At 34.3% G+C, this 12,684-nt stretch overlaps 1 protein-coding gene, 1 long non-coding RNA gene and 1 pseudogene across 2 annotated transcripts; 1 reads left to right on the top strand and 2 right to left on the bottom strand.

Annotated features, from left to right (window-relative positions):
- Positions 1-4,119: 4,119 nt before the first annotated feature.
- Positions 4,120-5,486, top strand: LOC131802464 (dnaJ homolog subfamily B member 13-like; annotated as a pseudogene).
- A 1,963-nt stretch (positions 5,487-7,449) lies between these two features.
- On the bottom strand, positions 7,450-7,886 carry LOC109613874 (uncharacterized). Its single transcript, XR_002195238.2, has 2 exons — positions 7,667-7,886; positions 7,450-7,613 (listed from the first exon to the last, which is right to left on the bottom strand). It is a non-coding gene; the product is annotated as an uncharacterized LOC109613874 (long non-coding RNA).
- Positions 7,887-9,582: 1,696 nt separating this feature from the next.
- Positions 9,583-10,417, bottom strand: LOC101900984 (uncharacterized). The gene is made up of 3 exons (XM_005189803.3): positions 10,207-10,417; positions 9,941-10,057; positions 9,583-9,877 (listed from the first exon to the last, which is right to left on the bottom strand). The coding sequence occupies exons 1-3, from the start codon at positions 10,333-10,335 to the stop codon at positions 9,698-9,700; spliced, it is 426 nt and encodes a 141-aa protein (XP_005189860.1). The 5' UTR covers positions 10,336-10,417; the 3' UTR covers positions 9,583-9,697.
- Positions 10,418-12,684: the final 2,267 nt, after the last annotated feature.

Genomic DNA, 12,684 nt, shown 5'->3' with positions numbered 1-12,684 from the left:
ATGTGGGAAACCAATATTTCGAGGTGTTGCATAATTTTTGGCCCAATCAAACTTATAATACCCCCAACACATAGTGTTGTTGGGTATAAAAACTAAATATTTTACAAAGTATGGCTGAGTGTTTAAAATCAGTTTTATTATTTCGATTTTTTGTTAATGTGGTGCATGTGGTACACTACAATTTTTTAATGCTCCGATTGCGGAACACTACGTTTTTTAGTGTTCCGACTCCGGAACACTACGTTTTTTAGCGTTCCGACTGCGGTAAACTACTATTTTTTAGCGCTCCGACTGCGGTACACTACGATCATCGTTGTGTTCCGGTACAGTATCATAAAAATATTTTTTAGTGGCAGTGTACCGGTACAGTACCGCTTATTTTTATACCCTCCACCTTGGAAAGGAGGGTATATCAACTTTGTCATTCCGTTTGTAACATCCTTAAATATTCGTCGTAGATCCCATAAAGTATATATATTCATAATCAGCGTAAAATTCTAAGTTGATTTAACGATGTCCGTCTGTCTGTCCGTCTGTCTGTCTGTTGAAATCACGATACAGCCCACATTATTTGACATAGAGCGACAAAATTTAGCAGAGCAATTTGTATTGTGTCTAGGATGATTGGTATTGAAAATGAGATATATCGGTCCACGTTCTGGTATAGTCCCCATATAACGGTACCTCCCGATATTCGGTATTTTGATGATTTATGCCACATTTTTTCAGGAATTTGTCTGAAAATTGGTATTTGTAGGTCATAATGGGTCCCAGTACGTGTGGCAAAACATTCCATGTATAGGACCACGTTTTGGTATAGTCCCCATATAAACGTACCTCCCGATATTCGTCATTTTAATTTTTTTGCCACATTTTTTCACGGATTTGTCTAAAAATTGATATTTGTTGGTCATAATGGGTTCCAGCTCCGGTGGCGAAACATTGCATGTATGGGTCCATGATTTGGTATAGCCCCCATATAATGGTACCTCCCGATATTCGGTATTTTGATGGTTTTTGCCACATTTTTTCACTGATTTGCCTAAAAATTGGTATTTGTGGGTCATTAAGGGCCCTAGTTCGTGTGGCGAAACATTGTATGTATAGATCCACGTTTTGATATAGTCCCCATATAACGGTGCCTCCCAATATTCGGCATTTTGATTTTTTTTGACACATTTTTTCAGGAATTTCTCTGAAAATTGGTAGTTGTGGATCATACTTTGTCCCAGTTCGTTTGGCGAGTCATTGTAATTATAGGTCCACGTTTTGGTATAGCCCCCATATAACGGTAATTTGATGATTTTTGCCACATTTCTTCACGGATTTGTCTGAAAATTTGGTATTTGCAGGTCATAATATGTAGGTCCACGATTGTATGTAGGTCCACGATTTGGTATTGCCCCCATGTAACGGTACCTCCCGATATTTTAATGGTTTTTGCCACATTTCTTCTAATGTTTCCTTTACCCGAAGGTGCATGGTATTAAAAGTTTGGCCCGGTCGAACTTAATGTTTTTTTAACTTGTTATACCCTACACCACAAGGTGGTCAGGGTATTATGTCTTTGTGCATTTGTTTGTAACAGGCAAAAGGAAACGAGATAGAACCATAGTTCCTTTTGATGATCTGCATTGAATCACTTTCTGAGTTGATTAATGCATGTCAGTCCGTCTGTAAATGTATTCTTGTGAACAAAATGCAGGTCGTATTTATTATCCGATTGAGATGAAATTTTCCAAACAACATTTGTTTGGCCCAAGGAGGAACCCTATTGAAATTGGAGATAAATGGTAAAAATTTAGATATAGCTCCCAAATATATCTTCGTCCGATTTGGTTTTTTTATTATGCACCAAACGTGTAATATCAGCGCGAATAGTATGGAATTTCGCACATACAACCAAATTAGGCCTAAAAATAAGTATGCCAAATTGGATCAAATCGGATCGGTTCGGATATAGCTATAGCTCCCATATATATTGTTCACCCGATTTGTTGTATTTGTTACCCACAGCCGTAATATGCACTCCGTAACAACGATATTCAGGGAAATATATCAAGTACAGCTCAGAAATATCTTTGCCAAATTTTATCGAGATCGGTTCAGGTTTGAATATAGCTCCCATGTATATCTTAATCTGATTTCAAATTAATTTTGCTCAAATTCAGGGAAATATATCAAGTACAGCTCAGAAATATCTTTGACAAATTTTATCGAGATCGGTTCAGGTTTGAATATAGCTCCCATGTATATCTTAATCTGATTTCAAATTAATTTTGCTCAAATGGGCAATATAAGTCCGAATTTAAAAGATACAAATGCTTCGGCATATTTAGTCCTTTGAATTATGGTGTATGATTGAATTCTCCCATAAAAACTTTTAATTGTTATGTGGAGCTCAACCTTATTAGCAAAGTGGTGTAGGGTATCATAAAATCGGCCCCGCCCGACTTTAGGACTTTCTTTACTGGTTTCTTAGTGATACTGTACCGGTACAGTACACTATGTTTGTGTACTGTTTGTTTTCGAACGCTGCCCACACCATCACCATGGCCGGTGATTGAGTTCTGGTGGCCAACTGAAGGTGCACATTTTCAACTGAACTCTTTGACCACGATCATTTTGTTTGTTTACAAACTGCTGGACAATGAATGTCTCATCGGAGAAAATCAAATTCGGCAGTTCACCACTTTCGGCAAGCGAAGCAGCTCTTTTGAGTCTATTTTCTTTCTGTTGCGATGTAGGTTCTTGCACTTTTTGGAATTTCAATGGCTACCCCAAGCTCATTTTTCAATATTTGCCGAATGGAATATTGCGATATTTTCAGCTCACGAGTCATTTTTCACATTTAAATGCTGGAGTGCTCTAATGATAGCCACATGTGGTTTTCCAGCCAAATATAAAGAAATCACACTATCACGCTTCAATTTCATCACGTTTACCTTTTTTGTGGAAAATTCAAACCAAAATGTTTTTGTACGCTTGTAAACAATAAAATGAACTGTCACTAGAATAAATTCAACCGCTGTCGGACAAGTGGCTTAGAAATGACAGCAATCTGAAGTTGGGTGCAGTTTTTTCATATCACCCTGTATGTATATGTGTCTGCATTGTTTTAAAAGTGGAGAAAGCAATGTGAATTATTTAATTTTAATAGGGAATTAATTTTAATTTTATTTATTAATTTATTAAATTTTCTAAGGAATAAACCATTTTTACCATTCTACTCTGGGACCAATTTTTGTGGAGTATTTTTGGTGGTTTTTATTCTTAATTAAAAAAATTGTGGAAAAATTGTAAAATAAACAAAACCAATTCTTGCATATTTTAAAAGTCAATTTGACACAATTAGTCTCTTTTATACTTACTTCTTCGTTTAATGTTAAACCACATTACTACATTACTGGTTATGTCATTGTTATTTTACCTCTATCTAATAACTTACGTACACCTCAGACGTTTTTCACTATTACATGTATTTGGCTGAATGATACTTAAATACGTAGAACGTGCGAAATTTCAATGTTGAACAAACTTAACATTGACAATATTAGAAACGTTTTGAAAAAAATAAAATTTCCTTGATAAAAATTAAAATGCTCACATGTCAATATTATTTTTTTTTTATTTTGTAATTTGTAAACTTTACAACTTTACCTAAAATTCGACATACTCGGTAGACGTATATCACCACACAAGAAAAAACCATGTATTTATTTGAAAGTTACCCAAATAAGTTGGGTGTACACAACGTCAGAGTTGAACAATTTCAATATTGACAATTGAAGGCAATGTCCGCTTCCTATCAAAATTATTCAAAATTATACGCATCAAGTTGTTTTTCAATAATTTAATATTTTTCCTCATTTTTAAAATGAGCTAAATAGCGAGAATGATGAGTTCTTTCAAAACATGATCCAAACTATTTAATCTTTCAATTTTTTTTTTTTGTCTTTCAATTTATATGTCTTCCAATCATTGATTTCAAAATGGGTTTCACTAGTATTACTAGTATTATTACAGCTGGGATTTGCTGCTACCTGTAATAATTATACCATGAGGCAATACGTATTTGGGTAACACTCATTAAAAAACATGTTTTTAACTTTAATACATTTTGTCAGTCCATCAAACTCGCAAAGCTGGCAATGAAAACTCAGTTTACTACAGCAAAAAGTCAACCAGACATCGTTTTGTTTTTTTGTGATCAAATTTATTGGTTCTAATTCATGTCACTATGAAATGTGCCGAATTGGACTATTATAATATTTTGAACATTCCGCGAAATGCCACAAAAGAGGACATTTTGAAAAGCTACCGTAAATTGGCTATAAAACTTTTTCCTTATCGAGATTCTCAACTTATTCGAGACATTAGCGGCAAGGACACTGATCATATTTCCACTCACATGTCTCCCTTGCCGATTTATCGGCAATGGGAATATATTAACATGGCTTGTGATTTAAAAGAGATTTCCAATGCATTGCTCTAGTTTTTTTTTCATCTAGGGCACGATTTTCGACGCTCTATTTATGATCGTTTCGGGGAATCTGCTCTATTACAAGGCATTCGTTTAAAGGGTGGATATTTTCCTCCCTATCAATATCATGGAAATCATATGAAAGTGTATCATGATATCTTCGGTAGATATTCTCCATATTCTGATATAATCGATTCGATCCTTGTATCCTCGACGCCTCTAATTGACAACAAAACCAATGGCATCGGATACAGAGCCAAAGACCCACCAATTATTAAACAAATCCCATTAGAACTGGAAGACGTTTATTTTGGATGTGTTAAGCTGATGCATGTGTGGCGGGAAGAGTTGGTGAACGCAAAAGATTTTCGCACCGAGAAACTAAGGAAATCTTTAACCCTTAACATACCACCTGGAGTTACAGCAGGAACTAGGTTTTGCTTCGATGAGGAGGGAGATCGTGGTCCCACCAAGATACGTGCTGACATTATCTTCATCGTTGCGGACGCGCCGCACAGGCGTTTCCAAAGAAGAAACCAACACGATCTTATTTATGTTCATGAAATAAATTTGTGTCAGGCTCTGACTGGATTCCAGTTCCTTGTTCGGACTGTGGATAAACGTGACCTGAAAATATCCATTTCAGAAGTGGTGAATCCTGGGTTTGTCAAAATTGTGAATGGGGAAGGTTTACCAAAGTGTAAATCCTTAGACATTGTGGAAGCGCGTGTTCCGTGTCGTGTTGAACCTAAGGAGCACGGCGACCTCATTATTGAGTTTAAAAGTACGTTAAAGCTTGGGATTTCAAATTATTTTATTGTCTTTATCTTTTGATTTCTAAGTTGTATTTCCAGTTTATTTAACAAAGGAGATGAAGCAATTAGCGCGCAGATTCTTTACCGAACTAAGCAGCGATGATTGCAAGGAGACTTCGAAAAATTGTATTTGATAACATAAATTAATTTTCGGATATATTTTCAATAAAAAATTAATATACACTTTATATAGGCAATCACTCAATTGCTGACAATTGTTATATGCCGAAAAAGGTTATAAGCTTTGAATATCAAGGCATGGTATGAACTATGCTAAGGAATCCTATACCCATACCAAAACACTTACATTGTTAAATTATATTTACCCTAATGTGATTAAGATCTGCAATGGAGTTTTCCAACAATATTTGTCGTAAACCGATAATTTCCAAACACAAAATTTTCGATGTAACCATTGAAAAATCAGCTAAGTTTTTTTACTTTCGGAAAGAAAGTTATAACATTTAGAAAAATTACGTTGAAAAATGCCGCTATGATTTTAAAAATTCCGAATATCAAGTGTAACAGTTATATGGGGCTATAAGAAAACGTGGACCTTTACAGCCAATTATCTGCCACTACAAACTACAAAAATCAAGTTTAATTCAATTCTCTTGAAAATGTAGCTAAAATCTTCAATATACCGATTATATATAACAGTATATATAACAGTAAATCCAGATATTCGGTATTTTGATGATTTTTGCCACATTTCTTCGCAGTATTTGTGTGTCCTAATGGGTTCTAGCTCTGTTGGCGAAACATTGTATGTATAGGTTCACGTTTTTGTTAGCACCATATAGCGGACCTCCCGATATTCGGTATTTTGATGATTTTACCCACATTTTTCAACGGAATTGTCTGACAATCCACACAAGGAGTACCTTGTGTGTACTTTATACCTCGGAAGAGGATTATCTATATAGGTCCACGATATTGTATAGCCCTCATATAACGGTACCCCCGATATTCGGTATATTGATGATTTCAGCCACATTTTGCAATGGAATTGACTGAAATTCCACACGAGGGGTTCATTGTGAGTACTTTATCCCTTGGAAGAGAATTATCTATATACCCCGATACAGAAGTATTTTGATGATTTTAGTTACATTTTTCAACGGAATTGTCTGAAATTTTACACAAGAGGTTATTTGTGAGCAGTTTACCCCCTGACATATACAGGGTTGTCCATATTCGACGGACCCATCTGGCAACGCCATAACTTTTGACAGAGATGTCACATCGCTTAATGACATACCGCGTTTGAAGCGTCAGTCCAAGCTGATTTTTACCATGAACCAATACACGCCACGCGAGCGCTCTGAAATAGTTGAAATTTATATTCAACAGAAGAAGTCAATTGTGAAAACTCAACGTGCTTTTAAAAAATGTGAGAAGTGCGCCTTCTAAGAACACCATTAAGCGTTTATACGAAAAATTTTCGACTGGTAAGGCTCTTTCTAATCCGAAGAATTCAATTGACGCAAAGAATGTTGCCTGCGGATTGGAATGGGTCCAAAGAGTCATGGGTCCGTCGAATATGGGCAACCCTGTATAGGTTAACGATATCGTATATCACCCATATAACGGTACCCCCGATATTCGGTATTTTCATGATTTTAGCCATATTTATGGTATTGTTTGAAAATCCACACAAGGAGTTCTTTGTGAGCACTTTAACCCCTGAAAGGTAATTGTCTATACGGATCCATAATATCGTATATCCCCTCCATATATCGGCACCTTCCGATATTACATATTTTAAAGATTTTAACAGAATTTTTAATGGATTTTATTTTTGAAAATTTTCTAATTCGTTCCAAATGGTGGAGGGTATTCAAAGTTCGACCCGGCCGAACTTACTGCTTTTTTACTTGTTTTACTTGTTATTATTCAAAGCAATACACACATAAACAAAATGTGTATACCCAACATACCAAAATGACTTGAGAATAATATTACAATAAGCTTATGAACATAAGCCTTAAGCTTGAGAAAATCTTGAGAAAACATTGGAAAATGTTTGTGTAACAAGTATAGAATAATCGAAACGGAACCCTTATTTATAAGCTTATACTTGAAATTGTAGAATAAGCTTACGAAAATAATATTATATTAAGCTTATTTTTGTAATAGTATAAAATATTATTATTTTAATTTTTAATCTTTTTTTTTGATAGACATCCCAGTAGTCACTGCCTCATGTGGCCTTGATACCCTGACGCTTTCTTTTCCCTTATTTGAGCTTCTGCATCTCTTTCAATAAGACTACACATCTATTGAATTCCTGAAACTTTTTTTATGCTTTCAATCTGAAATGGGATAATTTATGTAAAAGATTCCCGGATTTATTATTCATCCATACCTTAAGAGTTCGGTCCAGAAATGGGTCCCAAATTCGCGTGATTTTGTTTTTTACCAAAGAAAATATTTTTTTGCTGACATTTTTCACAAAAAATCAAAACTAATTTGTCAAAAAAGGACAGATTTGAGAAAAGTTTGTGGAACATAAGTGTTTCTCAAGCATTGTTGAAAAATTATATTTTTATAATATTGTTCTCAAGCTGTATTGTATTTTTGGTATGTTGGGTTGACAGAATACCCAACATACATAAATGGCTTGAGAATTATATTACAATAAGCATAAGAACATAAGCCTCAAGCTTCAGAAAATCTTGAGAAAACATTGAAAATGTTTGTGTAACAAATATAGAATAATCGAATTTGAACCCTTAATTATAAGCTTATACTTGTAATTGTAGAATAAGCTTACCAAAGTTATACTATATTAAGCTTATTTTTGTAATGGTAAAAAATATTTATTTTTTTTTTTTAAATTTTACACATTTAGTTCACTGTTGGTCATCTCAGCTGTCCCTGCCTCCTGTGATCTTGACATTCTAGATACTTTATTTTAGCTTCTGGATATCCTCCACTAATATTACACCTCTATAGAATTCCTGCAACATTTTTGATACCACCAGTCTGAAATGAGATTGAAATAATATATACAACAGATTTCTAGATTTATTATTCATCATTACCTTAAGAATTCGGTCCAGAAATGGGTCCTAAATTAAATTTTGCTTTCTACAAAAGAAAACTAATCTTAGCTGACAATTTTTACAAAAACTCTAAACAATTCTGAGTTTTTATTGTTCTACCTTCTGTAATTATGTCATGGTTCCATCCGATTCGATATTCAACTCCCTAACAGTTGTAATATGCACCCCATAATAATGACATTCGGGACAAGATATGAGATACAGCACCGAAATAAACATCTGTGAAATTGATATATATTTTTTCCGATTTCACATTTATTGTTCACAAGATGTGTAAACCAACACATAAATGATGGATTTTGGCATATATATAAGCGCATAGGCAAGCTTCGAAAAATGTACTTCTTCTCAATCTCATAAAATATGAGCTGTTTGTATATGATCCATAGTTATGTGGAAGCCATACCAAAACGTGGACATATATACATATTTAATACAAAAGACTCAGAATCTTATGCTGATTTTTCGTGTTTTCTTAAATTAGAGAGTGAGGTTTTCATAAGAGATGTTGTCTTTTCCACCATTTTCTAGCAATTCCTTTTAGTATAGCAAGATTTTGATCAAGATATTTTGGATATTTTGGTTCGGTATCTATTTTTCTGTAACGAAACTTTGACTGAAAAAAACTCTGGAAAAACATCGCTGAAATGGTAATGTTGTTTTGTCGGAGTTCTGCGCCCATGTCAAACAGAGCAATACAATGAACCAGACAAATGTCGCAAAGAACTTCAAAAATTAACCATATTTTGTGGATTTTAGCCACATGTTTTCAATGAATTGTTCCAAATTTCGTATTAAGGGTTTGTAACGGGATCAACTCCTTGTGTCAGAACATTGTCTATATACATCTACCTGTTACTATAACACCTATATAACGGTAACTTGGGATATTCGGTATTTTGACGATTTATTAGACACTTTCTTACGGATTTGTCAGAAACTTTGCCTTAGTAGTTCATAGTGAGTTCTACATACGGTAGCAGAATATCATAGTTCAATATATTATTATAGCGTCCCTAACAGTACCTCTCAATATACGGTATTTCGATCACTTTAGTCACATATTTTCACGGATTTTTTTTTGACTTTGGTGTTTAGAGTTTGTAATGCGTTTCACATCCTATGGCATAGCATTGTCTATATAGCCCCCGTTGGGATCGACATGGTTGACTAATGGTTGAATGTATTGATAGTTCGAAACACCAAGCACCGGGAGTGAGCTAAAATCTTTGGTAGCGGTTCATCCAAAGAGGGTAAATTTATTTTGCGATATGGGAATAAAATGTTTGAAATGGTTTATTTCTTATTGCGAGTGAGCAATAGAACTTCCGTCATTTATCATCTCTTAGCAACATGGCATACCGCAACATAGCATCAATGTCGGCCGAGGTTGAAGCTCTCGAAAGCAAAGAATCTGTTGACGTCGTCTTCGGAAAGATTTCCTCAGCCACATTCTCAGACCCCTTATTTCTCTTCGAAGCCCTATCAACCAAATTAAGTTGTTTATTGATCTGTAAGGAAAAATTTGTAGTAAGGTAAATGTCGATGTGTGCCAATCTTATTTACAACATTACTTTGTTGACCAACAGGAGCGAGTTGTTGCAGTTGAAAAGCGCAGCTGAAAATTCATAGATATTCTCAGGTTGTTTATCCAAAAGTTCATGAAGAAACACCCGAATAATTGCTCTCACCTAAATGAGAAATTTTAAATAACTTCCAATTTTGAGAGATCGTAATGAATGATATTGAATGAAAATTGTATTTGCATACAAAGTATGCATTTATATGTTTACGACATTTTTCTTTTGTGATACCTTCCACAATATGAATTAACACGCACCTCTGGATGTCGACATAAATAACTAGAATTGCCTCGAGCTAAATGTCTTCTGATCGATTCTATTGATGTATAATTCTTCAGCGACTCACTGCTCCAGTTTGTTTGACGACAAGACTTTGGAAAATCCATTGACAAAAATTAATATTTAGAAATTTAGGATTACCCTTTTTTGACAAGGATTAAAAATTTGAAACCGAAATGTTAAGTTGATTAAAAACTCAAACAAGTCTAACAGTAACAAGTAAAAACACTTTAAGTTCGGCCCATGGCATTAAGTTCTGACACCTAAGTTCGCTGTCAAAAGACTTATTGTGATTTGAAATTCAAAGACAGTCAAATAACAATTGTTCAAAAACTACTAAGTTTGTACTCAAATCGTTGTCAAAAGTTACCTTCTTCGCCGACCTTATCTAGCCCTTGGTCTACCATGAGCTAAAGAAACCATTTGTATAGAAAGATATCTGGATTCAAATGTGTTCCACTTTAAACTACAAATACCAGTGAGAATGGGCACATTTTTTACAAATGTTCGTCCTACCCCGAGTTAGTTTTTTATGCAAAGGAAAATTGTCCACGCCCACTTTTTCGATTTACTTGAAATCCTTATATTTGCCAAAATAATGATAATATCTGTTTGAAAGTTAGTATACTTGGTACTGTTGACTCTCCCTCCAACCCTAAGTATCTATTTGGAGACAGATGAACTGGCCACGACTATTCTTTTAAATCCATATGTATAACAATAGTGTAAAATTCAATTCTTGTGAATTACAGTGGAAAGGTTTTACAAAATGAATTTTTGAAAAGTCGAGACGTTGAAAAAATCGAAAGTTGTTTTTTGATATGGAATGTTTTGTATAATTGTTTCAGAATTTTGCATATTTTTATATATTATATGGTTGGTATGCAAAATATTTCAATTTTGATTAGGCAATACTTCCCAAATCATCAAACCAATCAAAATCTTAAAGCACTTTTAAATAGCGGCTATGCCAAAAGGGGAAACTTCTTAGGAATATTGTATTAAAGTTCAAAGATTAACCTAAATATTTCGACTTTATTGCGGATTCAACGAACGGCCGTATACACAGACGGATATAGAATAATTTACATAGGATTTTACACTGGTAAAAAGTAAATACCTTACAACATGGTCGTCTAAAATGGACTTTTTTGTATTTTTTTTTTTTTTGACAAATGATTTATAACCTCGAAAAAGCTTTCGAGCTCTTCAATATACCTTAAATCGGCCAAACTAGAGAACATTTGTTCGACGAATATTAGGAGATATTATTATATGAATATATCTAAATGAGAACAATTATATACCTTTTGTAACATCAATCATCCTAAGAATAATATAAAAGCCGTATATTAAATTTGGTGACCTCTATCGTAATTGCCAATGGCGAACGGAGAGGCTCACTGACATAATTTAATCGACAAAGATTTCTACTCTTTAACATACTTTATGGGGTCCCAAACTTTTATAAACCGATGAAACTTTATTTATGATAGTTAAATTAAAGTCATATTACCAGGATTTCAATTAAGAAATTACTATCGATTCTGAGGTATGGAAATAATCCATCCAATGGGAACTCAAAATACAAACGAAGAGGCATTGTAATATGCGGACAAAATGGTGTAGTAAATTGAAAATTTAGTAAGAAAATTCTTCCGAACCCTTAAAAGTAACCTTTAATCAGAGGTAACGTTATACGGGAACTATGCGCTATCGTCCGTTATATGGGGGATCTATATAAATAATTCTCTTTCAAGAGATAAAATACTCATATGGAGCTCCTTGTGTGGTTTTTAGGCCATTACATTGGAAAATGTGGCTAAAATCATGAAAATACCGAATATCGGGTGGGTACCGTTATATGAAAATCCACACAAGGAGTTCCTTGTAAGCACTTCATCCCTTGGAAGAGAATTATTTATATAGGTCCACGATATCGCATAGACCCCATATAAATAAAACAAGTAAAAAAGCAGTAAGTTCGGCCGGGACGAACTTGGAATACCCTCCGCCATTTAGAACGAATTTAAAAATATTCGAAAAAGATAACATTCGCCAAAAATTCTGTTACCATTTTAAAAATACCGAATATAGCCGTTATATTAGGGCCCGTACGACGTGCACCTACATAGACATTGTTTGTCACAAGCCATTACCATATTCAAATTCGAAACTTGAAATAACCGGTGAATAATGTAGCCAAAATCATCAAAATAAAGTACATAGGGGGGTACCGTTATATAGGAGCTATACGAAGACCTGGACCTGCATAGAAAATTTTCTGTCACAGGCTGTAGCTTCCATTACGAACTTCAAATACGACATCTCAAAAAATTTCGGTGAGTATTATACTTAAAATCGGACCTTCATACACAATTTTCTGTCTCAGGCTATAGTATCTATTTCGAACTTCAAATGCCAAAATAATGTCGCTAAAATAATCAAAATACCGA

The sequence above is a fragment of the Musca domestica genome, unplaced genomic scaffold, assembly GCF_030504385.1.
Source record: "Musca domestica strain aabys unplaced genomic scaffold, Musca_domestica.polishedcontigs.V.1.1 21, whole genome shotgun sequence".
Taxonomy (NCBI): domain Eukaryota; kingdom Metazoa; phylum Arthropoda; class Insecta; order Diptera; family Muscidae; genus Musca; species Musca domestica.
Note: the sequence above shows the minus strand (reverse complement) of the source record. Positions and strands in the feature narration are given on the sequence as shown.